The sequence below is a fragment of the Schistocerca cancellata genome, chromosome 5 (assembly GCF_023864275.1).
Source record: "Schistocerca cancellata isolate TAMUIC-IGC-003103 chromosome 5, iqSchCanc2.1, whole genome shotgun sequence".
Lineage (NCBI taxonomy): Eukaryota > Metazoa > Arthropoda > Insecta > Orthoptera > Acrididae > Schistocerca > Schistocerca cancellata.
In genome coordinates, this window is record NC_064630.1 from 225,105,388 (window position 1) to 225,130,842 (window position 25,455).

The 25,455-nt window shown below is 39.9% G+C and overlaps 1 protein-coding gene across 1 annotated transcript in view; it reads left to right on the forward strand.

The window, feature by feature from the left end:
* Positions 1-25,455, forward strand: part of LOC126187748 (uncharacterized) — a 165,091-nt gene that overhangs the window by 107,271 nt on the left and 32,365 nt on the right. The window contains exons 13-16 of the mRNA XM_049929000.1: positions 11,418-11,684; positions 14,090-14,257; positions 20,358-20,530; positions 23,411-23,619. Coding sequence (XP_049784957.1) covers positions 11,418-11,684; positions 14,090-14,257; positions 20,358-20,530; positions 23,411-23,619 — 817 coding nt within the window. The remainder of the gene's footprint in view (positions 1-11,417; positions 11,685-14,089; positions 14,258-20,357; positions 20,531-23,410; positions 23,620-25,455) is intronic.

Consider the following 25,455-nt stretch of genomic DNA (forward strand, 5'->3'; position numbering starts at 1 on the left):
GACTTACCAGACGAAAGCGCTGGCACGTCGATAGACACACAAACATACACACAAAATTCTAGCTTTCGCAACCAACAGTTGCTTCATCAGGAAAGAGGGAAGGAGAGGGAAAGACGAAAGGATTTGGGTTTTAAGGGAGAGGGTAAGGAGTCATTCCAATCCCGGGAGCGGAAAGACTTACCTTAGGGGGGAAAAAAGGACAGGCGCGCGCACACACACACACACACACACACACACACACACACACACACACACACACACAAGCAGACATTTGTAAAGGCAAAGAGTTGGGGCAGAGATGTCAGTCGAGGCGGAAGTAAAGAGGCAAAGATGTTGTTGAAAGACAGGTGAGGTATGAGTGGCGGCAACTTGAAATTAGCGGAGGTTGAGGCCTGGCGGATAACGAGAAGAGAGGATATACTGAAGGGCAAGATCCCATCTCCGGAGTTCTGACAAGTTGGTGTTAGTGGAAAGTATCCAGATAACCCGGATGGTGTAACACTGTGCCAAGATGTGCTGGCCATGCACCAAGGCATGTTTAGCCACAGGGTGATCCTCATTACCAACAAACACTGTCTGCCTGTGTCCATTCATGCGAATAGACAGTTTGTTGCTGGTCATTCCCACATAGAAAGCTTCACAGTGTAGGCAGGTCAGTTGGTAAATCACGTGGGTGCTTTCACACGTGGCTCTGCATGGGACAGGTTTTACACCGGGGGCGGTTACAAGGTTAGGAGCCAGAGGGTAGGGAAGGTGGTTTGGGGATTTCATAGGGATGAACTAAGAGGTTACGAAGGTTAGGTGGACGGCGGAAAGACACTCTTGGTGGAGTGGGGAGGATTTCATGAAGGATGGATCTCATTTCAGGGCAGGATTTGAGGAAGTCGTATCCCTGCTGGAGAGCCACATTCAGAGTCTGATCCAGTCCCGGAAAGTATCCTGTCACAAGTGGGGCACTTTTGGGGTTCTTCTGTGGGAGGTTCTGGGTTTGAAGGGATGAGGAAGTGGCTCTGGTTATTTGCTTCTGTACCAGGTCGGGAGAGTAGTTGCGGGATGCGAAAGCTGTTTTCAGGTTGTTGGTTTAATGGTTCAGGGATTCCGGACTGGAGCAGATTTGTTTGCCACGAAGACCTAGGCTGTAGGGAAGGGACCGTTTGATATGGAATGGGTGGCAGCTGTCATAATGGAAGTATTGTTGCTTGTTGGTGGGTTTGATGTTGACTGACGTGTGAAGCTGGCCATTGGACAGATGGAGGTCAACGTCAAGGAAAGTGGCATGGGATTTTGAGTGGGACCAGGTGAATCTGATGGAACCAAAGGAGTTGAGGTTGGAGAGGAAATTCTGGAGTTCTTCTTCACTGTGAGTCCAGATCATGAAGATGTCATCAATAAATCTGTACCAAACTTTGGGTTTGCAGGCCTGGGTAACCAAGAAGGCTTCCGCTAAGCGACCCATGAATAGGTTGGCGTATGAGGGGGCCATCCTGGTACCCATGGCTGTTCCCTTTAATTGTTGGTAGGTCTGGCCTTCAAAAGTGAAGAAGTTGTGGGTCAGGATGAAGCTGGCTAAGGTAATGAGGAAAGAGGTTTTAGGCAGGGTGGCAGGTGATCGGCATGAAAGGAAGTGCTCCATCGCAGCGAGGCCCTGGATGTGCGGAATATTTGTGTATAAGGAAGTGGCATCAATGGTTACAAGGATGGTTTCTGGGGGTAACAGACTGGGTAAGGATTCCAGGCATTCGAGAAAGTGGTTGGCGTCTTTGATGAAGGATGGGAGACTGCATATAATGGGTTGAAGGTGTTGATCTACGTAGGCAGAGATACATTCTGTGGGGGCTTGGTAACCAGCTACAATGGGGCGGCCGGGATGATTGGGTTTGTGAATTTTAGGAAGAAGGTAGAAGGTAGGGGTGCGGGGTGTTGGTGGGGTCAGGAGGTTGATGGAGTCAGGTGAAAGGTTTTGTAGGGGGCCTAAGGTTCTGAGGATTCCTTGAAGCTCCGCCTGGACATCAGGAATGGGATTACCTTGGCAAACTTTGTATGTGGTGTTGTCTGAAAGCTGACACAGTCCCTCAGCCACATACTCCCGATGATCAAGTACTACTGTCGTGGAACCCTTGTCCGCAAGAAGAATGACGATGGAACGGTCAGCCTTCAGATCACGGATAGCTTGGGCTTCAGCAGTGGTGATGTTGGGAGTAGGATTAAGGTTTTTTATGAAGGATTGAGAGGCAAGGCTGGAAGTCAGAAATTCCTGGAAGGTTTGGAGGGGGTGATTTTGAGGAAGAGGAGGTAGGTCCCGCTGTGACGGAGGACGGAACTGTTCCAGGCAGGGTTCAATTTGGATAGTGTCTTGGGGAGTTGGATCATTAGGATCATTTTTCTTCGTGGCAAAGTGATATTTCCAGCAGAGAGTAAGAGTGTATGACAAAAATATATATATATATATATATATTCTTTTAATATCTCTGCTTGTGTCTGTATATGTGTGGATGGATATGTGTGTGTGTGTGTGTGTGTGTGTGTGTGCGAGAGTATACCTGTCCTTTTTTCCCCATAAGGTAAGTCTTTCCGCTCCCGGGATTGGAATGACTCCTTACCCTCTCCCTTAAAACCCACATCCTTTCGTCTTTCCCTCTCCTTCCCTCTTTCCTGACGAAGCAACCGTTGGTTGCGAAATATATATATATATATGGTTATAATAGAAGGAAACATTCCACGAAGGAAAAATATATCTAAAAACAAAGATGATGTGACTTACCAAATGAAAGTGCTGGCAGGTCGACAGACACACAAACGAACACACATATATATATATATATATATATATATATATATATATATATATATATATATATATATATATATATATATATACCTAAAAACAAAGATGATGTGACTTACCAAATGAAAGTGCTGGCAGGTCGACAGACACACAAACGAACACAAACATACACACAAAATTCAAGCTTTCGCAACAAACTGTTGCCTCATCAGGAAAGAGGGAAGGAGAGGGAAAGACGAAAGGATGTGGGTTTTAAGGGAGAGGGTAAGGAGTCATTCCAGTCCCGGGAGCGGAAAGACTTACCTTATGGGGAAAAAAAGGACGGGTATACACTCGCACACACACACACACACATATATCCATCCACACATATACAGACACAAGCAGACATATTTAAAGACAAAGAGTTTGGGCAGAGATGTCAGTCGAGGCAGAAGTGCAGAGGCAAAGATGTTGTTGAATGACAGGTGAGGTATGAGTGGCGGCAACTTGAAATTAGCGGAGATTGAGGCCTGGTGGATAACGGGAAGAGAGGATATATTGAAGAGCAAGTTCCCATCTCCGGAGTTCGGATAGGTTGGTGTTAGTAGGAAGTATCCAGATAACCCGGACGGTGTAACACTGTGCCAAGATGTGCTGGTCGTGCACCAAGGCATGTTTAGCCACAGGGTGATCCTCATTACCAACAAACACTGTCTGTCTGTGTCCATTCATGCGAATGGACAGTTTGTTGCTGGTCATTCCCACATAGAATGCATCACAGTGTAGGCAGGTCAGTTGGTAGATCACATGGGTGCTTTCACACGTGGCTCTGCCTTTGATTGTGTACACCTTCCGGGTTATAGGACTGGAAACTCCTTTGGTTCCATCAGATTCACCTGGTCCTACTCCAAATCCCATGCCACTTTCCTTGATGTTGACCTTCACCTGTCCAATGGCCAGCTTCACTCGTCCGTCCACATCAAACCCACCAACAAGCAACAGTACCTCCATTACGACAGCTGCCACCCATTCCACATCAAACGGTCCCTTCCCTACAGCCTAGGTCTTCGTGGCAAACGAATCTGCTCCAGTCCGGAATCCCTGAAGCATTACACCAACAACCTGACAACAGCTTTCGCATCCCGCAACTACCCTCCCGACCTGGTACAGAAGCGAATAACCAGAGCCACTTCCTCATCCTCTCAAACCCAGAACCTCCCACAGAAGAACCACAAAAGTGCCCCACTTGTAACAGAATACTTTCCGGGACTGGATCAGATTCTGAATGTGGCTCTCCAGCAGGGATACGACTTCCTCAAATCCTGCCCTGAAATGAGATCCATCCTTCATGAAATCCTCCCCACTCCACCAAGAGTGTCTTTCCGCCGTCCACCTAACCTTCGTAACCTCTTAGTACATCCCTATGAAATCCCCAAACCACCTTCCCTACCCTCTGGCTCCTACCCTTGTAACCGCCCCCGGTGTAAAACCTGTCCCATGCACCCTCCCACCACCACCTACTCCAGTCCTATAACCCGGAAGGTGTACACAATCAAAGGCAGAGCCACGTGTGAAAGCACCCATGTGATCTACCAACTGACCTGCCTACACTGTGATGCATTCTATGTGGGAATGACCAGCAACAAACTGTCCATTCGCATGAATGGACACAGGCAGACAGTGTTTGTTGGTAATGAGGATCACCCTGTGGCTAAACATGCCTTGGTGCATGACCAGCACATCTTGGCACAGTGTTACACCGTCCGGGTTATCTGGATACTTCCTACTAACACCAACCTATCCGAACTCCGGAGATGGGAACTTGCTCTTCAATATATCCTCTCTTCCCGTTATCCACCAGGCCTCAATCTCCGCTAATTTCAAGTTGCCGCCACTCATACCTCACCTGTCATTCAACAACATCTTTGCCTCTGCACTTCTGCCTCGACTGACATCTCTGCCCAAACTCTTTGTCTTTAAATATGTCTGCTTGTGTCTGTATATGTGTGGATGGATATGTGTGTGTGTGTGTGTGTGTGTGTGTGCGAGTGTATACCCGTCCTTTTTTTCCCCATAAGGTAAGTCTTTCCGCTCCCGGGACTGGAATGACTCCTTACCCTCTCCCTTAAAACCCACATCCTTTCGTCTTTCCCTCTCCTTCCCTCTTTCCTGATGAGGCAACAGTTTGTTGCGAAAGCTTGAATTTTGTGTGTATGTTTGTGTTCGTTTGTGTGTCTGTCGACCTGCCAGCACTTTCATTTGGTAAGTCACATCATCTTTGTTTTTAGGTATATTTTTCCTTCATGGAATGTTTCCTTCTATTATAACCATATATATATATATATATATATATATATATATATATATATATATATATATACATTCCACGTGGGAAAAATATATCTAAAAAGAAAGATGATGAGACTTACCAAACAAAAGCGCTGGCAGGTCGATAGACACACAAACATACAAACAAAATTCTAGCTTTCGCAACCAACGGTTGCCTCGTCAGGAAAGAGGGAAGGAGAGGGAAAGACAAAAGGATTTGGGTTTTAAGGGAGAGGGTAAGGAGTCATTCCAATCCCGGGAGCGGAAAGACTTACCTTAGGGGGAAAAAAGGACAGGTATACACTCGCGCGCGCGCACACACACACATATCCATCCGCATATACACAGACACAAGCAGACATTTGTAAAGGCTTGTGTCTGTGTATGTGCGGATGGATATGTGTGTGTGTGCGAGTGTATACCTGTCCTTTTTTCCCCGTAAGGTAAGTCTTTCCGCTCCCGGGATTGGAATGACTCCTTACCCTCTCCCTTAAAACCTAAATCCTTTTGTCTTTCCCTCTCCTTCCCTTTTTCCTGATGAGGCAACCGTTGGTTGCGAAAGCTTGAATTTTGTGTGTATGTTTGTGTTTGTTTGTGTGTCTATCGACCTGCCAGCGCTTTTGTTTGGTAAGTCTCATCATCTTTCTTTTTAGATATATTTTTCCCACGTGGAATGTTTCCCTCTATTTTTATATAATATTATTTTTTTTAATACCACTTTTCCTTTTGTTCCGTTCCTATGGTACCATCCCTGCAAAGAGGAGAAAATATCAGTCTTAAGAAGAAAACATTGGATACTTATACTTTTTTATGACCAGTAGAAAAGAATTCAGGATAAATGTCTTATATATTGTTCTATCAGTTTTTGCATACTGCAGGATGGGTCATCATTGTTTCTAGTTTTCATATTTTGTTCTAAAATCTTGCAGCCATTGTAAAGTGAGTTTGTGACTGAGTTCTGGGTGTAATTTTGAGCTTATTTACTCCTCGAGGTGCTGAGACGTGTGAATCCATGATAATGTGCTGTGAAATCTAATAAAAAAAGGCCTATGTGTATCACAGATGCCTTATCTGACACAGGAGCATCACAATGAGAAACAGTGTAGCACAAATGAAAGACACAGAATGCAGGTGAAAAAAGCATGAGGCTGCCTGATAGGAGCTATGATCTCCAGTAATTTTAAGTCAGGTGAGTTGCTTTCAAACTGGTGACAGACATCAGAATACCAGACAGTGAACAAAAACTCTTGCAAGAGTAGAAGTGAAATCAAGCAGATTTCATGAATTACCTAAATGGGTTCATAGAATTCATTTTATATCTCTTCCCTCACCCTTACAGGAATTTTTGTGTCTGAATCTTTGCTGTTTAGCATTGCTGCTGAAAATGTGGGACAGAAATGATGGAGCCTAAACCCCAAGATCATAACCCCACATATACTGTGCAGTGAGTTCCCTACTCCACCACAGAAACTTGTATTACTTTTAACCATTTTACTGATGACAATAGCGTGTTTCGTATTCCAATTCAACCCATATTAATATTCTGTCTACTAAGGCATCAAAATATACAGGTTGTCTCTTAATCATTGGCACATTTTTATCTGGTGTTCTGACATATATGTTAAATTTTCCAGAATGAATTTTGTCTCTGTAGAAGTGTTTACTGATTTGAAATTTCTTGGCAGATTGAAAGTGTGCACCAGACGGGGACTTGAACCTAGGACCTTTGCCTTTCATGGGTAAGTGTTCTAATGACTGAGCTATCCAAAAGTCTCAGTTTTAATCTGCAAGGAAGTTTCATTTTCAATCTTCTTTTATGAAACTAGCTCAGACAAATACTGTCCATCAAGTGTTCCTTACAACACCCATAGTTGATGGAAAATATCAGCTTGTTCCTCGTTACAAGCAAAATATATTTTAAAGTGAAATTGTAATGGCACATTCCCCAAAACATCCCCAGAGTAGTTAAGTGTGTCATTCATTTTAATGATGTGTGTTGACAGGGACAGTAAAATACCAAGAATAACAAGTCCAGTACTCCAGCAGTAATCAAATTGTTTTCCTGCGAGCTGTAGCAAGCAGCTTTGTGCAGGTTTGTATATGGGACAAAAGGAGTGAGTAGATAATCCAGCCTCCCACCTCAAGCATAGTAAAATACAGTGGATCAGCATATATCATAATATTATAAATATGGAAAGTGAAAGGTTACATTATTAGACTATTGTACAAAAAGTCTTGAAAAAGGAGGGGGGGGGGGGGGGGGGGGGGCAGGCAGAGCATTAGTCTTTTACTTTGCAGTAAAAGTTGAATTTCAGACTGACGGCTTACCTGAGGTTTGTTTTTACCTGACTATTAACAAAATGCAGTGATTACAAAACTGACAGAGAACAGGGTCAGTTATTAAAAGCTGACACTCAGGATCATGCAATGCAACATAAGGGCCAGAATGAATTTTCACTCCGTTGTGGAGTGTGCACTGATTTGAAACTTGCTGACAGATTAAAACAGGGTGCCAATTCAGTAATCAAACCTGTGACGTTTGCTTTAGCAGTCAAGTACTCTACAGATTGAGCTATCCAAGCACTGCTCACAATCCACCCTCACAGCTTTACTTCAGCCAGACGAAGGTCCCTGGTTCAATACCCTGTCTGTCACATGGTTTTAATCTGCCAGAAAGATTCAAATTAGCACACACTACACGGCAGAGTGAAAATTCATCATGGGAACAATCACCCAGGCTGTGACTAAGCCATGTCTCCCCAATATCTTTTCTTCCAGAGTGCTAATCCTGCAAGGTATGCAGGAGAACATCTGTGAAGTTTGGAAGGTAGGAAATGAAGTACTGGTAGAAGTAAAGTTGTGAGGGTGAGTCATGAGTCGTGCTTGGGTGCTTTAGTTGGTAGTACACTTGCCTGCAAAAGCAGAGGTCCCAAGTTCTATTCCTGGTGAGGCACACAGTTTGAATCTGCCTACAACCTACATGCACTTGAATCTTACTATATTGCCCTTGACCCCCCCCCCCCCCCCCTGTAACTGTTTTACTCCAACATACACTTCCTTCTTCCACACAAACATCCATTAGTAACCAAATTAACTATTCATGTTTCGTATTAACCCATCCCCTTTTTTCAGCAAGCTATGCCATTAAGTTCTCTCTCTCTCTCTCTCTCTCTCTCTCTATCTATCTATCTATCTATCTATCTATCTATCTCCAATTCAGTATCTCCTCATTAATTACTCCAGCTACCTGCATAAATTTCAACATTCTTCTGCAATGTATATTTCAAAATTTTCCTGTCTCTTCTTGTTTATTGTTTTATTCTCTGCATCTCATTTCCATATAAGTTTATGCTCCAAATATACACTTTTAGGAAAGAATTCTTTCAGAAAAGTTCTTCTTTCTGTTGCCAGTCTGAATTTTATATTTTTCTTACTTCCACTTCTATCAGTTATTTTGATGTCCTCCTCCTGCCCAAACAGCCAACCTCATGTACCACTTCTAGCATTATAACTCATTTAGTACTTCCAGCATTATATTACCTAATCTCATTCCCCTAGCATCACCTGATTACTTAATCCATACTACACTTAAGTAACCTTGTTTTATTGATGTTTAACTTAAACGTCTTTTCAAGGGTTATCAATTCCATTAATATGGGCTTCCAAAACCAATGCTGTTTCTGACATTATCTGATGATATTGATTAATTAAAGAGAAAACTACATTGTAATCATTTGTAGATTAGAGAAAAAGCTTTCAGTAATGTTGACTAGAATAAAGTCTTTGAAATTCTGAAGTTATCAGGGACAAAATGCAATGAGCAAAATGTTATATATGACTTGTACAGACAACAGACACCAGACTACAGTTACAAGAGCCAAAGAGCACAAAAGGGGCTGTACTTGAGAAGCAAGAGGAACAAATTTATAACTTATCCCTCCCCCCCCCCTCTACCCCCCCCCCCCCCTCCCATGTTATTCACTATATTTGGAGCAAGCAGTAAAGGAAACCAAGGAAAAATTTGGAAAGGGAACTGATGTTCAGCACGAAGAAATAAAAAGTTTGTGTTGCCAATGGTGCAGAGTCATTTAGCAATGTGAAATTTATAGTTGGTGTCAGTGTGTGTCCCTTTCTAAAATCACCAACCCAGCCAGTTAAGATAGTAAACTTGCTATCATGAGGACAGTTGTTCAGATAACTGTCAGACTGACCTGATTTAAGTTATCTGCCATTTCCCTAAATCTGAGAAGGATACATCAGATATCCTTCCCCATTCTCATCCAATCCAAACTTGTGCTTTGTCTGTGGCCCATTTAAACTTCATTGTCTTCATTGGTGTCTAGGGAACAGCCACATGCCTTTCACATTACCATATAACCATTCTGGTAGCTTCTAATACTTTTATTAAACTGCAGTAAGGATTATAATTAGTGAAGTGAATACTGTTCTAAACATAAGTTGGTTACCATATAGTAACAAATGTTTATTAAACTTCTGTCTAAAAGTGTGAGAGAAGCAATGGCAGATTGCCAGCTAGATTAAGTGTGGCACACCATATTACTGTTCAAAGTCAATGAAGCTATGCGCAGAAAATTTTTAAGAATCCAAACATGACGGTGCAAGTTCAGAGTTAAAGTCCATGCAGCTATTTACAAAAATTCACAAGTCTTTATAGAATACTTAAAGTTAAAAGTTCAATGAAGCTATGTGGAAAAATTAACCCCTCGGTTGTTCAAAGTTTAAGCCCAAGATGCTGACAGGCAAGAACTTTCCTAAATTTGCAAACTCCTGCAGAAATTTTTCAAGTCCTAAACTTGTTACATGGAAAAGTTCATACACTTTAGTCATGACAGACACTTCACTCATCAGCACATACGTCTGTACTTGGTAATCTCTCAAAGTGAACTGCCCATGGCCAATGTGTCCATCACCCTTATATAGATATGATGTGTCACCACAAAAATCACAAATTTACACATTTTGTACAAATTATTATAAAATCTACACATGAAAATACTCTCCATGATTTGCAGTTCCGCACTGATTCTTTTGATCCCATAAAATATGTTAGATTCATATTGCCTATTCATCAAAATTTCCAGTGTAATGTATTTTGCTCATTGCATGTGATCCTTATTCCGTAAAAGAATTACATTGAACTTAATGCTAACACAAGATTACGTATGAATTTGTGCTAGAACTTCACCAGCTTTCCCAAGATGACTTATTTTGAAATTGTAACATAGTTACTATTTCAGTTTTCCTGATTTATCCTTAATCAGATTATATATTGCTAGTTAATACTATGTTAGAGAGCTACTGTGAAGGTGAACAGCTCTTAAATGACTTTGAATATATGTCTATCAAACATTTCCCTTAGCACAATCCCTTTCCTTAAACACTTTTTAACAGTAAGCCACTAGCTTCACACTGACTTTTCTGTCCTTTCTTAAACACGTGTTTTCCTTGCAGTTAGTCAAAAGTATCAAATGGAAAAATCGATTAAGAAAACTACTACGTTAAGATACAGAAGTGCTGGCTTGTACTTACATTTAGAAGGCAAAATGCTGATAGGCACACATAAAAAAGTACTATTGGGTCCTTCCTCAGGAAAGAACGAGGGGTGGGTTGGGGATGAGTGGGGCTTGTTTGTGGTGATTTGTTTGTGGTGAGAATGAGGGTAAACAAAGAAGCAGCAGAACGCAAAAGAAAGGTTACTCAAAATGTGAAGATATCACCAACCTATACTTCCCACCTCCCCGAGGAAAGAACTAGTAGTTACAAAAGCTAGGACAGCATCATGTACTTTTTCTTTTATGTGTGTGTGTATTTGCAGAACTAACAGTATTAAGAAAAGGATAATTGCTAACTTTCAACCAACAAGACCTTCATCAAAGTCTGGCTTCAGCTGCCAGAGACAGTGGTCTCGTGTGTGTGTGTGGGGGGGAGGGGGGGGGGGAGGTGGTTGTCTGTTTTCAACAAAGGCCTTGTTGACTGAAAGCTCACTTTCCAACAGTCTTTTTGCTGTGTCTATCTGCGGCTCAGTGCTATATGGTTGCTACTGCAACTATTCTTTTCATAATATTGGTAGTACTAAGTATTTCATTTCATGAAGGTCATGAATGGCCAGCAGTTCTGTCCCATAATTCAAAAGTTATATTTGTCATTTAATTATCTGTCTGTGCTGTAGTCTGACTGTAGTGGCATTAAGCTGCTATTGTCAGTCATATATGAGAATGTAAGATTAGCCAACTTTTACAATTCAACATAGAAAGCTGACACCCATGAGAAGTTGTAAATAAAATGTGCTTTTTTCTTGCAGGGCAGCTGTGCATTCTCTTCAGTTATTGTACTCAGCAGTCTTATGCCAGCAACTCTACTAAGAAAGCTGCGTATCCCATCCAGTGTGGAAACAGTGTGGCTCTCAAAGCTGGATTCACTCTCTGATGAAGATGCAAGCAGTGAGGCTGTCCATCTTGCTTCATTTAAGTGCCTCCAAAATTATGGACCTAAGTTCTTGCTAATAGCAGCGAATATTTTTCGTACTGCTATAGCTTTGAGGATAGCTGCCATCAGTTCACAAAATGTGGTTTGTGCACGGCTTTTTAACTTGTTGCTAAGCAAATGCCATTTTCTGGTATCAGATATATGTGATGTCCATAAAAAGATGTTTAGGCTTTTAAAGCATCTGGCTTTCTGGTCAGTATTTACCATTGCCTTGACGGTTGGCCTGTTCACTGGAAAGAATTTGAAGAAATTCAGTCTGAGTTTAATGTTCCACATCACAAGTTTTTGAGGCATACAACCACAAGATGGCTTACTTTAGGACCTCCAGCCAACAGAATCTAGTAACAGTGGGATGTTATTCAATATTACCTTCTTAAGCAAATACCTCTTCACTGTTCAGTCCAAATTCATAAATTTCATCTGCATAGCTATTCAGTCAATTCACACATTGTTTTCAAAACCAAACACCTTTGATTCATTACTTACAAACAACAATAGACAATACACTTCAAACCATTCAGGCTCGTGTTTTGAAGGTTTGTGCTTTGAGAAAAATAGAGAGTATTCTTGAAGTTCTTCATAATGAACCTTTTACATTGTATAATATGCTTCCTCGTGAACAACTAATTGTTATCATGCAAGTAATCATGACAAAAAAAATCCCAAAAACATTACATCACAGCATGCAAACGTGTGATAGAAAATAAGTGCTTCTCAGGTGAATCACTGAAAAGTTTCAGATTTTTTTAGGCCCCAAAGAAAGAATAAGGAGCAGAAGCTGCAGTGACATGTTAAATGTTGCAAAGATGATGCCCTTTGATGTCCAGCAACATTACTTATGGGATGAGTGGAAGGTTTTACAATTTGAAAAAGATTACCAGCTTTAGATAACAAAGGCATTTGCTATTACTGGCAGCAGCACATCTCAAAAAGAGACTCATCATCCATAGAGTTAAAGATTCCAAATGTTTCAAAACTTGTTAAAGCTTTTCTTGCATTGTCCCATCGAAATGCAGACATAGAGAGAAGGTATTCCAATTCCACTTTGAAGCACGCATTAGGAGAAGACAAGACAGTGATGACAAAGATTTTTATTAAACAATGGTTTTACTGTGAAGGGTCCTTTAGGACAATACCCATATTTACTTTACTTAAAATATGGACAGCAAGCACATACAAAGAATACTCCTTATAAGGAAGCATGTAAAAGGGAAAGAAAATTTGAATTGGAAGAAAAGAAAAAGGAGGAACAATACCAAAGGTATCTTTAAGAGAATATTAAAAATATGAATAACATGAAAAAATCAATTGACTATGAGACAGCTCCTTTGAAAGAAAAGAGTGAAGAATACCAAATGTCTAAGGTAGCAAGGGAACTTCTCTCTGAAGCTTCAGCTACACTGAAGACAGCGCTAAAAAAAAAATTATTTACAGGCAGAAAAAATTGGTCCAGAGTATGCATGATGGTGCACAAACCATGAAAGTGTAAGAAAGAGTAACAGATAGGAAGGTGGAAACAGTTCACAAAAATCTTGAAAGAAAAATCTAATACAATTACTTCATTTTTTTTTACCAATATTCCTAAGAAACATTAATCCAAAAATATTTTGTTGGTCTCTTTCCAATATTGAAGTGTAAAATGTCATTAGTTGCGTAAATGTAACATAAATTGTGTTTGTGAATTACAATTACCAATACTGAATTACCAGTACTGAATTACCAATGTACATGCATACGTTAATGAATTTGTATGAAGTGGAAAAATTGCCATACCCTGTCCACTATTGTAATAGAAAAATTTATGGTCTTAACCAGCCTTTCTGGTATAGTATTATCAAAAATGAAAACAATTCATTTGTACCATATCTGTGTATTGAAATAATTTCTCACTTTTGAGTTGACTTTTCAAAATATTTTATCACTTTTTCCAAATATTTTGCCACCAATCTTGCCTTTTTCACCCTGCATATGGAGGCACATAGACAGTAATTTTTCCATTGCTCATTATCCAAATAAAATAGAAAAGGAAACCAATAATATGGTATGATGTACCCACCACCATGCATTGTATAGTCGCTTGTGAAGTACAGATACACATCATCAGTGAATACGAATTGTTTGTATTGGTAATAGGTCTCTCTCTCTCTCTCTCTCTCTCTCTCTCTCTCTCTCTCTCTCTCTCTCTCTCTGTGTGTGTGTGTGTGTGTGTGTGTGTGTGTGTGTGTGTGTGTGTGTGTGTGTGTGTCAGTGAGTGTAGTGGTAAGGTTCTTTTCCAAAATCGATATCTTCTTTAGCAGCCCTGGTCAAATCAATACATATATTTAATTTTCCAAAAGTTCTATAAATCATTTTGCATATAATTCTGCATCATTTGCATTTACCACTATCCATTTTATTTTGGTGTAATTTGCTTGATGCAGAGGTTTGATTTTTTTTATGTTTAGTAAGTTATTATGTGATATCAGTTGTTTCTTATTGAAATTACAGGTATTTGATGGAAAATTAAAAAAAGTGCAGTATAAAATTGAATCAGAGTCTATTGCGGCCTCCAAAATTCTTCTTACAGCATTTGCAGCTTTACCATTGCCAACAAAAAATGTTGTACAACATAGGAAGCATATCTATGACACGTGGAAGTCCATGGAAACAATAAAGGTTGGTCATATTATGTATTTGTTGTAGATTTTATGTTGCAAAAGGTAGCTCATTAGATTTTTTTTGTGTTTGTGTATTTTCAGGTTTATTATTTCTTTCCCTGTTTTGACATTTTAATATTCATATGTATATTTTGAATAATGTCACTGTGTAGACACTCTCAGTAATTTTACCGAGCGAGGTGGCGCAGTGGTTAGCACACTGGACTCGCATTCGGGAGGACGACAGTTCAATCCCGTCTCCGGCCATCCTGATTTGGGTTTTCCGTGATTTCCCTAAATTGTTTCAGGCAAATGCCGGGATGGTTCCTTTGAAAGGGCATGGCCGATTTCCTTCCCCATCCTTCCCTCACCCGAGCTTGCGCTCCGTCTCTAATGACCTCGTTGTCGACGGGACGTTAAACACTAATATCCTCCTCCTCTCAGTAATTTTCTACTGTCAGTTGCTGCTGCTGCTGCTGCTGCTGCTGCTACTGCTGTTGTTGGTGCTGTTGTGCATCTCTCCATGTAAGTCTCCCTTGTGCAAATCTCTGCATAATTACTGCAGCCAACTTGATCTATTGATTATCCTATCTACCTGTCTTATCCTCAGCATTCATTTGTAACTGCACAGTTCAAAATCTTTTATTCTCTTCTTATCCCAGCCGTATATTGGTAAGGTTTCATTTCCATGTAAGACTACACTCCATACAAACAGTTTCAGAGAACACTTTGTAACACATTTATATTTAAAAACAAAGTCCAATACTAGAAGAACTAGGATGTAATAAAAATAATATTATGAAGTAGATAGATCGCTGCTCACCATATGGAGGAGACTGATCAAATGAATTCGCAGTTGCGAATAATGACTACCATCAGCTGTAGAACGGAATGATGACAATGAAAATTTGTGCCAGACCGGGACTCCAACCTGTATTTCCCGCTTATCGCGAGCAGTCTGTAATGGTACTTTCACTACCGCGCCTCCGCCAATACAATGATATAATTTACAATCGCGCACGCAGAAGAGCGCTGCGCCAGCGACCGATTTTATAAATAATTTTGTTCGTCTTTTTTACTTTTGCATGAGGACACTCTCTCTCTTGTCTTGATAAGAAAGATGTGTATTTTTCCGCACTGTGTTGAATGTGCTTTTGGGTGGAAATTAAAATTATATTACAAAGCGAGGTTGTTTCAATAGTGATTCGATGTGGTTATCGCCAAATTTGTGAATTGATCATGACAGTGACAACTTGAAGTTTTCAACAGACGGAGAAAAGTGAAAGACGGGTCGTCCTACAAGAGAAATTAGGAGGACAGCCACGAAAACTATATTGTAATTAGTACTGCGTTTCTAACAAGATTATAAGGTAAATTTCTACTAGTTTCTGATACTATTTCCGTACAGTCACTTTTTGTAGTGTTGCCGACCCGGTCTGCCATGCACGGTCAAATTACAGCACTATCTCAATCAATAATATGAAGTCTGCCTTATCCGTAACTGAAACCACCAAAATTCAAAACCCGATCAGATTTTCTATTTTATATTTTTCACGGTATTTCCCCAAGACAAAGGTAACACTACAAGTCGCCTTACCATTTGGCTATCCATGCATGACTCATGACCAGACCCAAACTTCCATATGTCGTCAACCATGCGTATACGATGGCACAAATTTTCATTGTTGTCATTCCAATCTACAGCTGATGCTAGTCATTATTCACAATTGCAAATTCATGTGATGAGTTGCATATTGGCTGTGGTTGCCACAGTGCATCATCATCAGATAAACACAGGCACTGCAGTATCATATTTACCTGCCAATACCAGGCATGCTGCGACTTCCAAGCACATCATCTGATCTGTACGGCAGTACACATAATGGATGTGTGAGTACAGGTTGTAGACGTGTGGTTGACGACATATAGAAGTTTGGATCTGGCTGTGAGTCGTGCACTGATAGCCAAATGGTAAGGCGAACGCTCATGATCAGTGGGAAATCTGGGTTTGAGTCCTGGTCTGGCACAAATTTTCATTGTCATCATTCTATTTTACAGCTGATGTTAGTCATTATTCGCAATTGCAAAGTCATTTGATGATTTGTGTAACGGCTGTGGTCGCCGCAGTGCATCATCATCAGAACCCAGGCACTGCAATATCTTGTATAGAGGAGATGTTGAGTCGCAGACTGGCACAACGAAATGATTGCTATACATTTTAGTTTTTGTCCAAATGGCCTTCTTCTGAAGTAGAAAACACACACACATTCAAATGAGCCAACTCCCACTCTCACATGACCACTGCCTGGCCACTGGCCAGAATTAATTGTAAATGTGCCTGATGGGAGCAGCAATCCAATAATGGGGCTAAGGAGGTGGCAGGGTCATGGTGGGGGCAGGGTAGAGGTGCTAGGTGCAGTCAGGAGACTGGGGAGGGGGGGGGGGGGGCAGATAAGGAGAGAAGTAGAGAAGCAGAAAATGCTAGTTGATGTGTTGATCGAATTGAAGGCTGTGTTGTGCTGGAGTGGGAACAGGGAAGGGGATAGGTAAGTGAAGGACAGGGACTAACACAGGTTGAGGCCAGAGAGGGCTACAGGAACATAAGATGTATTGCAGGGAGAGGTCCCGTCTGTGCAATTCAGAAAAGCTTTTCATGCACAGCTTTCCATATGAACTTCTTTGGGGATGTTGTAGTAGCTTGTACCACTGCATCCACCCCTCTTTCTTCCTCTAGTGATTTCTTCCTGCCACAATGTTCCTTCTTCGGATCACACACACTTCCTTCCCTCTCATATCTGTCTCATAATATCATTGTTGTTACACATGACTGCTACACAGTGTCAAACTCTGCCCGCCATCATCTCTTCACTACTTCAACATTTTCGTATTTTTAATAATACTTTAAAATCCACCTTCTTTGCTCCGAGGACAAGTTTCCAGCCATCTTGTTATTAACATGTAGTTAGTAGCAACTGAAGATAAAGATAAGAAAAATAAATGAAAGGTTACGCATACTAGTCATGAGAGCACCATATAATCACAATTGTATCAAATTATCATCAATACTTCCTCAGTTATTAATGTTCAAATAGTATAAATTCCATTGTGGGACACCCTGTATTTGATGTTAACAGATTACTCTTTCTCATTGTTGTTCTTCACTATTCAAGATTAAATCTAACTTTGGCACAGAAAGGGGTGAATTATACTGCCACGAAAGTCTTTGGTCACTTACCAAATAGTGTCAAAAGTCTGACAGATAACCAACAAGTATTTAAGAAGAAATTAAAAGAATTTCTGAATGACAACTCCTTCTACTCCATAGAGGAATTTTTAGATATAAATTAAGAAAAAAAAGAAAAAAAAACAAAAAATTATAAAAAATAAAATAAAATAAAAAAGTTGTTATATTAACTTAATTATGTTGTTAAATCAACTTAATTATGTCATGTATTGGAAAATTTGACTCGTTCCACATCATTACGAAATATCGTATTCATGATCCATGGAACTAGTATTAATCTAATCTAATCTAATCTAATCTCAGAAATGCTCTCCTTCTTATTATCACTGAATGTTATGCCCTCTTTACTTGTTCCATTGTCAGGCATTTTGCTGTGCATTAGCAAAACTTTCATGTCTCATTTCTTAATCTAATTTCCTCAGAATTACCTCTATACAAGACAGCATTCCTCTGTTCAATTGATATTCCAAGTCTTCTGCTAGAATTAAAGTAACATCAGCAAACCTTAAATTCTCTCTCTCTTCTGTTATGGTAAAAGTCCAACAGTCCCCGTGGATGTTAGGTCACTAAGGTTACAGTGGTTGGGACATCTGTAGATAATGGAAGAACAACAGATACCAAAGAAGGTGCTAAATGCAAAACCAGAGGGTAGCCACTCAGTGGGAAGACTGAGATTACAATGGCTGGATGATGGAGAGATGGCTTTGAGGAAGTTAGTAATACAGGAGTGGAGAAGGCTGGCCAAGTTGAGTGGACTGAAGAGACAAGTGGTCAACAAGGCAGCAAGGCGCTGTAGTACCAGAAAAGAAGAAGAAGAAGATTATGGTAGAATAATGTTAATCTGAAAAGGTTAGTTTGCTACTCCCTGTAAAGATGACACTAGTGGCAGAGAGGCACAACAAAAAGTCTGTTACACACTGAGATTCCAGCCATATCCTTCTTCAGAAAAGAAAAGAAAACACATTTACACAAGCAAGCACACCTCATACGTAAATGGCCATTCTCTCTGGCCACTGCTGCCAGCATCATTATGCCGCACCTGAAGGTCAGCTGTGCTCTTGATCACGAAGTAGGGCACAACATTGTAAGATCCCTGCCAAGACAGACCAGGTCACATATAGGCAAGATTGGTCTGGACTGGGGTGTGAAACCGCATATATGAACATCTTGTTTTGCCATCTATTTTCAGTCAGCTCCACTCAGCAATTTGGCCACGTGCATATCTTACGAAATGTTCTGTTCAGTGTATGAGATGTCCATTATGTAACTGGCCCAGAACAGCGCACCAGACACCGACCTCAGCATCATGTAATGTTTGATGTACTGTTGAGGATTTCCTAATGGATAATGGCTCTTGTTCTCAGAGTTCACATATCTCCCACACACCGATTGATGCCTTTTTGAAGAAATGAAGAGCTCAAGATCAAAAAGTTTACTTCCTTCAGAAACCTTCAGCAGAACTCAACACAAGCAGTTCGATCTGTAATCTTCAGCTCATATGTAACAAAAGTATTTTAAAGATGAACTAAACAGTTATTGTTTAATACTTCTCATACAGCTAACTGGTATTGCAATGTGACTTTACTGCAAGTCATCTTTTGTTTGGGCAATATTTTGTGGTTTTGTATTGCTTTCTTTGTTTAAATTATGTTGTCATGAAATCCTTAAAACATCTGTTCGGGCAGTTTTATGTAGCTACCCAATATTAACGAATTTCTGTGTGTTAATCTCAAATGGCTCAGGTGTTAGTACTGTAATGGATAAGAGACAGACCCGTCTCACAGCTCAGCAACTGCCTGGTGTACTGCCTTCCACAGCCTGATGGCACATGGTGATAGCATTTCAAGTACAATTCTGTCAATGCACGCACTTGTCAGTCAAAGTTAGACATTGCCTTCTAAATGGCAACATGGTTCCACACCTGGCTCATTTTGTAACCTTTGTGTTACTTCAGTTTGTGCGTTTTGGCCATTTTCAAACTTTTTAGCTGAAGCAAGTTTCATTGTCTTGTAGGTTTATGCAAATTGAACAGCATCAAAAATAAAAAACCATATGCATCATTAGAGGTGCCAGGATTACTTAGAGGAATCAACAAACAGCCAAAAAGTCTTTTTGGTAGACAGTCGTGGTAACAGCATGACATAATGTTTATGCATAGACCCATAGTACTACCTATATGAATTTAAATTTGGATCAGGTGGCCTAACAACCAAAACTGTAGTAATACCAATAAAGGTTGTAAAATGAGCTGGTTATGAAACCGTTTCATCACTTAGAAAATTCATAGTGGATGGGGACCCACAAGCAACAAAATTAGTCAGTATCTGATGAGCTGAATAATTTCCATACTTCACCTACAATTAAAATTTATATTTGGGGTGTATATACTCTGACTTTATCACTGTTCCTGTAGTTGTCCTGGTATACAGGGTGCAAACATTGTTTGTTGTGTAGGAATTCTGTGCAGTTTTAAAAGACAAGAATGAGATTTTCTCTGAAAGTAAAAACGATCTCACAAGTAAGTCATTTATTGTTTTCTTGTTCACAAAGACAGCCTTATGATGAACAGTCTGTCATCAGTGATGACCAAATTACTGAGTTTTCTATTATTATAGTGTGCTGTTCACTTTCTCTTGAATGATAATCAGTTTCATTCAGTTAAAGAAAATCTTCAGATCCATAGTAGCTGCACAGCAACCAGTTAGTTTTAGGTGCTGTACTCATAGTTCCATAATCCACTAAATCTCCTTAGACATTAAGTCTTCAGTTTGTGTGCAGGTTTACTCTTGAATAACCTGAAATTGATTGTGTGTGCGTGCGCGTGGGCGTGCGCGCGTGTAATGACAAGTTGATAATTAATTCTGCTTTGTTTCAGGTGTTAGTTGAAATTCGCTTGCAACAAGACGCGTGTGTTCAGGATCCAGTTGTAACTGACAGATTCATACAAGAGTGCTTTTGTTGCTACATACAGTTGATCCCAGCATTGGAAAAAACTTCTAACTTTAATAGCATGGAAGAATATTTGAAGTTAATAGACTGGGCCGACAGGTAGGTATATGATAAGAGAATTCCTTTAAGCAATAAGTGTTTCTTTAGTTGACAAGCATCCAAGAATTATTGTACTTAACACAGTATGCTCGTATATTAGAATAGGAAAGAATGCAATTACTCTTGTAGTAGAGATTTATTAATTGACTTTGCAATATTTCGAACTTCAGTTAAGACCTGCAGGAATAGTTCCATCAGTTCCTGTTGTCGTCCGCTACCCGTTTCTGAGTGCACATTTCTAGCTGATACTGCCTTTGTGTTTGTTGCTGGTGGCTTAGGAAACCAATCTCCATGTAACATTGATGCTCATATGCAGGGTGTAACAAAAAAGAATCGCCAAACTTTCAGAAAACTTTCCTCACACACAGAGGAATAAAATGTGTTTTATGGACATGGGTGTGGAAATGCTTTACTTCCATCTTAGAGCTAGAATGTATTGTAAATTGTAGTTCTTAGGTTTACTACCAATGTTTGCTGTTCCAATTGAATGAAGATAATGTTAAAATGTGACTCACTTCATTGCTTGTGTTGACATGTGACTGATGTCATTTCTCTACTAGCATCAAGCATGTGGCATCAATTGTGTAATGTTCATGATGGACTTGGATGTGGTACATTGCAGCAAAACTGTACTCAGATGCGGAATTGGCAGGTGCCCATTTGCTGTACAGATTAGTAGATGGTAATGGCCATTTCACTCAATGTTTGTAACACGAGGAGTTTTCAGAATGACAGTGCACCGACAGGAGAACATCGTCTTAAGGAGCATGGGACTTCTAAGCCTACTACTCCTGACTGTAAAAGGCCTAGTATGATGAGGACACTTCACCTGGAGCAGAAAATCGTTTGTGTGGTTGACAACAACTCTACTGTCAGCATGTGACAATTAGCTGCAACAAGTAATGTTGACCACATGACTATCTGGAGAGTGCTACATGAGAACCTGCTATATCTGTACCATGTAGTGCACGTGCAGGCACTATCAACAGCTGATCTTTCTGCATGGGTACACTTCTTCAACTGGTCCCTCCAACAATGTGTCAGCTGTCACTTTAGTGTAAATATGCTGTTCAAGGATGAGGCTTCATTTCAAAGTAGATGATTAATGTAAAAACTGAACTGTAACATGGAAAGAGATCAATTCCAGACCCATGTCAATGTAAAATATTTTCTTCCTCAATGTGTGAGGAATTTTTCCTGGACATTTGGCCATATCTTTTTGTACACCCTGGGAATTGCTCCTGAATGTTGTTGAGGGGCACAGATGAATTTGCCCGAGTTTCCATATTTGTGAAGTTTCCCCTTCCTGTCTTCTTCAGTCTTGTTCAGACATTGTCAGATAAAATGGTTAACCACAACTTTCAGTCTTCTTCTTTCAAAGCATTTGTGATTTATGATGCTCTCAATCTAACCCATTTAGTGCTTTAGAGGAGACACTGAGAAACCTCTTACATGTATTGAGCCTCAATAAAATTTGTCATTACATGTGGCTGAACCTTCTGGTCCACTGACTGTTGTCAGCTTGAATAATATTCATTCAGGGATTGACACCACATAGTCCTCATATTTGATTCCCCTAACTGACCAAAACTATTTGATTTCAAAATTTTTCGTAGTGAAATTGCAGTCACTTCCAGTAACTCGTAGTTCAGCTTACACACTGAAATAAAAAACCCTGGTTTCAGTTTTTAAAATTTTTATTGCATTTGTATGTATTTTTAAAAATTGGTACATATTTGCTAACTTCCATATTATTTGCTGAACAGCTTCATCTTAGTTTCAAATGTGTCAGTACTCACATGTGACAGATCATTTCACTTTGCTGCCATTACTGTTTTGTAAGCATTTATTGCTGCTTCTGCACAAATTTTGTATACTTCAGTTCATAGTGTCACAAACCCATTTGCAACACTTGTTATTCCTTGGGCACCAGCCTGTTGTAACTGCTGAGTACCAGGGGAATACTTGGTAAGCCACACTGAGTACATGGTTGCTAGCTGTAGCTTGTATATGTGCCAACAGCCATTTCTCCATGGAGAACTGTGCATACATTTTCAGAGAGACTCTGAGAATCGTAAAACTGGTGTTCTATGACTTTTTTTATTAACAAAATGGTTATTACCTTGTAGGATATAATCTGGTTGAGATATTAATACATGTTAATATCTATAGAAAGTTTTTTTATCTGCTTCAAAATTAGAAGAAGGCTTGGATATTTTGATTGGAGGGGAAGAGTTCTATTTTGCTTAAGTATCTGATCCTATTTTTATTTGAAGAGAAGCTTTTAATGCTATTGAGAATTTGCAGATGACTTTACATATATACAGTTTGTGCTGACAAGAGGCAGAGTTTTAATTTTTTGAAGTCTGTTACTTTTGTCATCCATGTGCTGCTCCTCCACAGTCTTTTGCCTCTTGTTTTGGGGCGGAAGGGCTAGTACCTGCAGTCAGTATTAATGACCAATAACCTAGCCACCATGAAAACTATTCAAGTTTTTGATTATCTTGTCAAATATCATGTTTCTTATGTAGCAGTTCCTAGTACATAGTAAGCCAACTTCTGATATAAAATTGCCTTCACTGAATGTGCAAACCAAAGTGTAGGTAAAGCATGGCAGTATTAATTTACAAACAATAACTAGCTCGTACGTAGTCATAAAAACATTTGAGACAGTAAAACAGCCAAGTACTATACTGTGGATCAAGATTGAAACTTCTTCATTAATCTTAGATGTTCTATGATATTACGTATTACATTACGCTTTTCCATTAAACACCATATTAACTGTAACAGCATTACAAGACACTTTAACAGTAAATAATGAAAATAACGGATTATTTTTGTTTATATACTTAATTTGTTAATTTTTTTCTTCTCCAGAATTCTGGTAACTAGCCTTCCCATGGAGTGTCCTTATACCAATGAACGTTCTCATTTTGAATGGCTTATGATGAACACCACAGAGCAATTGACAGTTACTTTACTGAATCAGATTTTGGAAGCATTACTGATCATGACAGACAAAGGACAGATATGTTTGTCACTTATCCACAAAGGAGTTAGAATTTGCAAAAAAGCACTGCGAACTGGTAAGATTTATACATTGTTTGTAAGAGGTTGTTTTTACCCAGTGCTATAGCAATACATAAGAAATGTTTATGTATGCTTACTGCTTTGCTGTTAGCTTTATAGTGTTCCATCCATTCATAATGGAAAATCTTTGAAATTGAGTACACCTTTAAATAATGGTTTTCAAGGTACACAATTTATTAGAAATTGTAGGTTGTTATTTGTTGTAGACTCAGAAAAGTTGTGTGCTCCATTTCATGAATTTCCTTTTCACTTTTTGGCTTTCAGCAAAGTGAGGGTGACAGCTGGTGGAAACTGTGCGACGTCTGTACAAAAAATTCCGGGACTTGGTCCACAAAATTTTTCTACCCTTACCTTTTACTTACAGTGCATGATCTCCTTGGAAATACTCCCCTCTGCAATTGATAGGCCACTCCACATGCAGTTTCCACTTCTGGAAGCAGTCTTGATACGCCTCTTGCTGGATTGCGTGATATTCTGTCGGTGAATTTGCTTTTATCTCATCTCTTGTTGCAAATCTTTGTTCTTTCAATAGGGTTTTCAACTTCGGAAATAAAAAAAGTCCACAGGGACCAAGTCTGGAGAGGACAGAGGATGAGGCAGCACAGTGATTCTGTTATTTGTGCAATAGTCATGTACCAACTGGGATCAATGTGCAGGTACATTACCGTGATGCAAGCGCCATGAATTGTCTCATCACATTTCATGCCATTTCCTTCTCACATTTTCTGGCAGGCCTCGCAACACGTCCCAATGCTACCATCGACTAACAGTTTGTCCCTGTGGCACAAATTTACGATGGAAAAAGCCTTCAAAATCAAAGAAAACTATCAGAATGACTTTGACATGTGACCTGAGACCTGACAAGTTTTTTTTGGTCTTGCAGAACCTTTTCTGACCCATTGTGAAGATTAAACCTTGGTCTCAACAGTATAACCGTAGACCCACGTCTCATCACCAGCTATGATTCTTTTAAGGAACATCTCATTCTCATTTGTGTGATGCAGAAGCTGTTCACAGATTGTGAGGTGAAAGTCTTTCTGGCCTTGACTCATGAGCCATGGGACGAACTTGACAGCAACATGATGCATTCCAAGGTGCTGTGTCAGGATTTCATGACATGATGCAGCTGAAGTGCTACTTTCTTCTGCAATCTCCTGGACAGTCAGTCTTTGATTGGTATGCATAATTTCATTGACATTCCTGACATGAGCATCATCGGTAGACATCAAGGAGTGTCCGAACGAGGGTCATCTTTAACTTCTGTCCAGCCATTTTTAAACTGTGTGAAACATTTATAATACTGACTGCGGCTTAAACACTCATCACCATTGGCTGCCTGCACCACTTGGCGTGTCTGTGTAAAGGTTTTCTTGAGTTTCGCACAAAATTTAATGCAAATATATTGCTCCTTTAACACTACCATCTCGAAATTCGCAAACTGTGCAACGCAGTGTTCTGCTCAATACAACACTGAACAATAACTAACAGACATACAACAATGAAACTTCGAGCAGGTATAAGGTTTTTAAGCAGGTGTTTGTGTTTGCTTGTCTGAGAGAAGAAAGAAAAATTAGAAAAAAAAGTTGTGGTTGTCTCTTGAAAAGCTAGAATTCTGTCTGTCATGTCCTGTTTCTCAAGAGAGACGCAGTAGGGTTGTAACACATTAAAATCAACCAGATGTTTATTTTTTCACAGAAAGTCCTACTTTTTTTTTTATCAAAAACTCTAATAATGGGTAATTTAGGAGATAAGAGGTTTCCTTTTCAGTTCTGCACTTCTGAACCAAACAAAAAATGTAATAAATGAGCCTTTTGAATAGGTCGTTTCTCTTC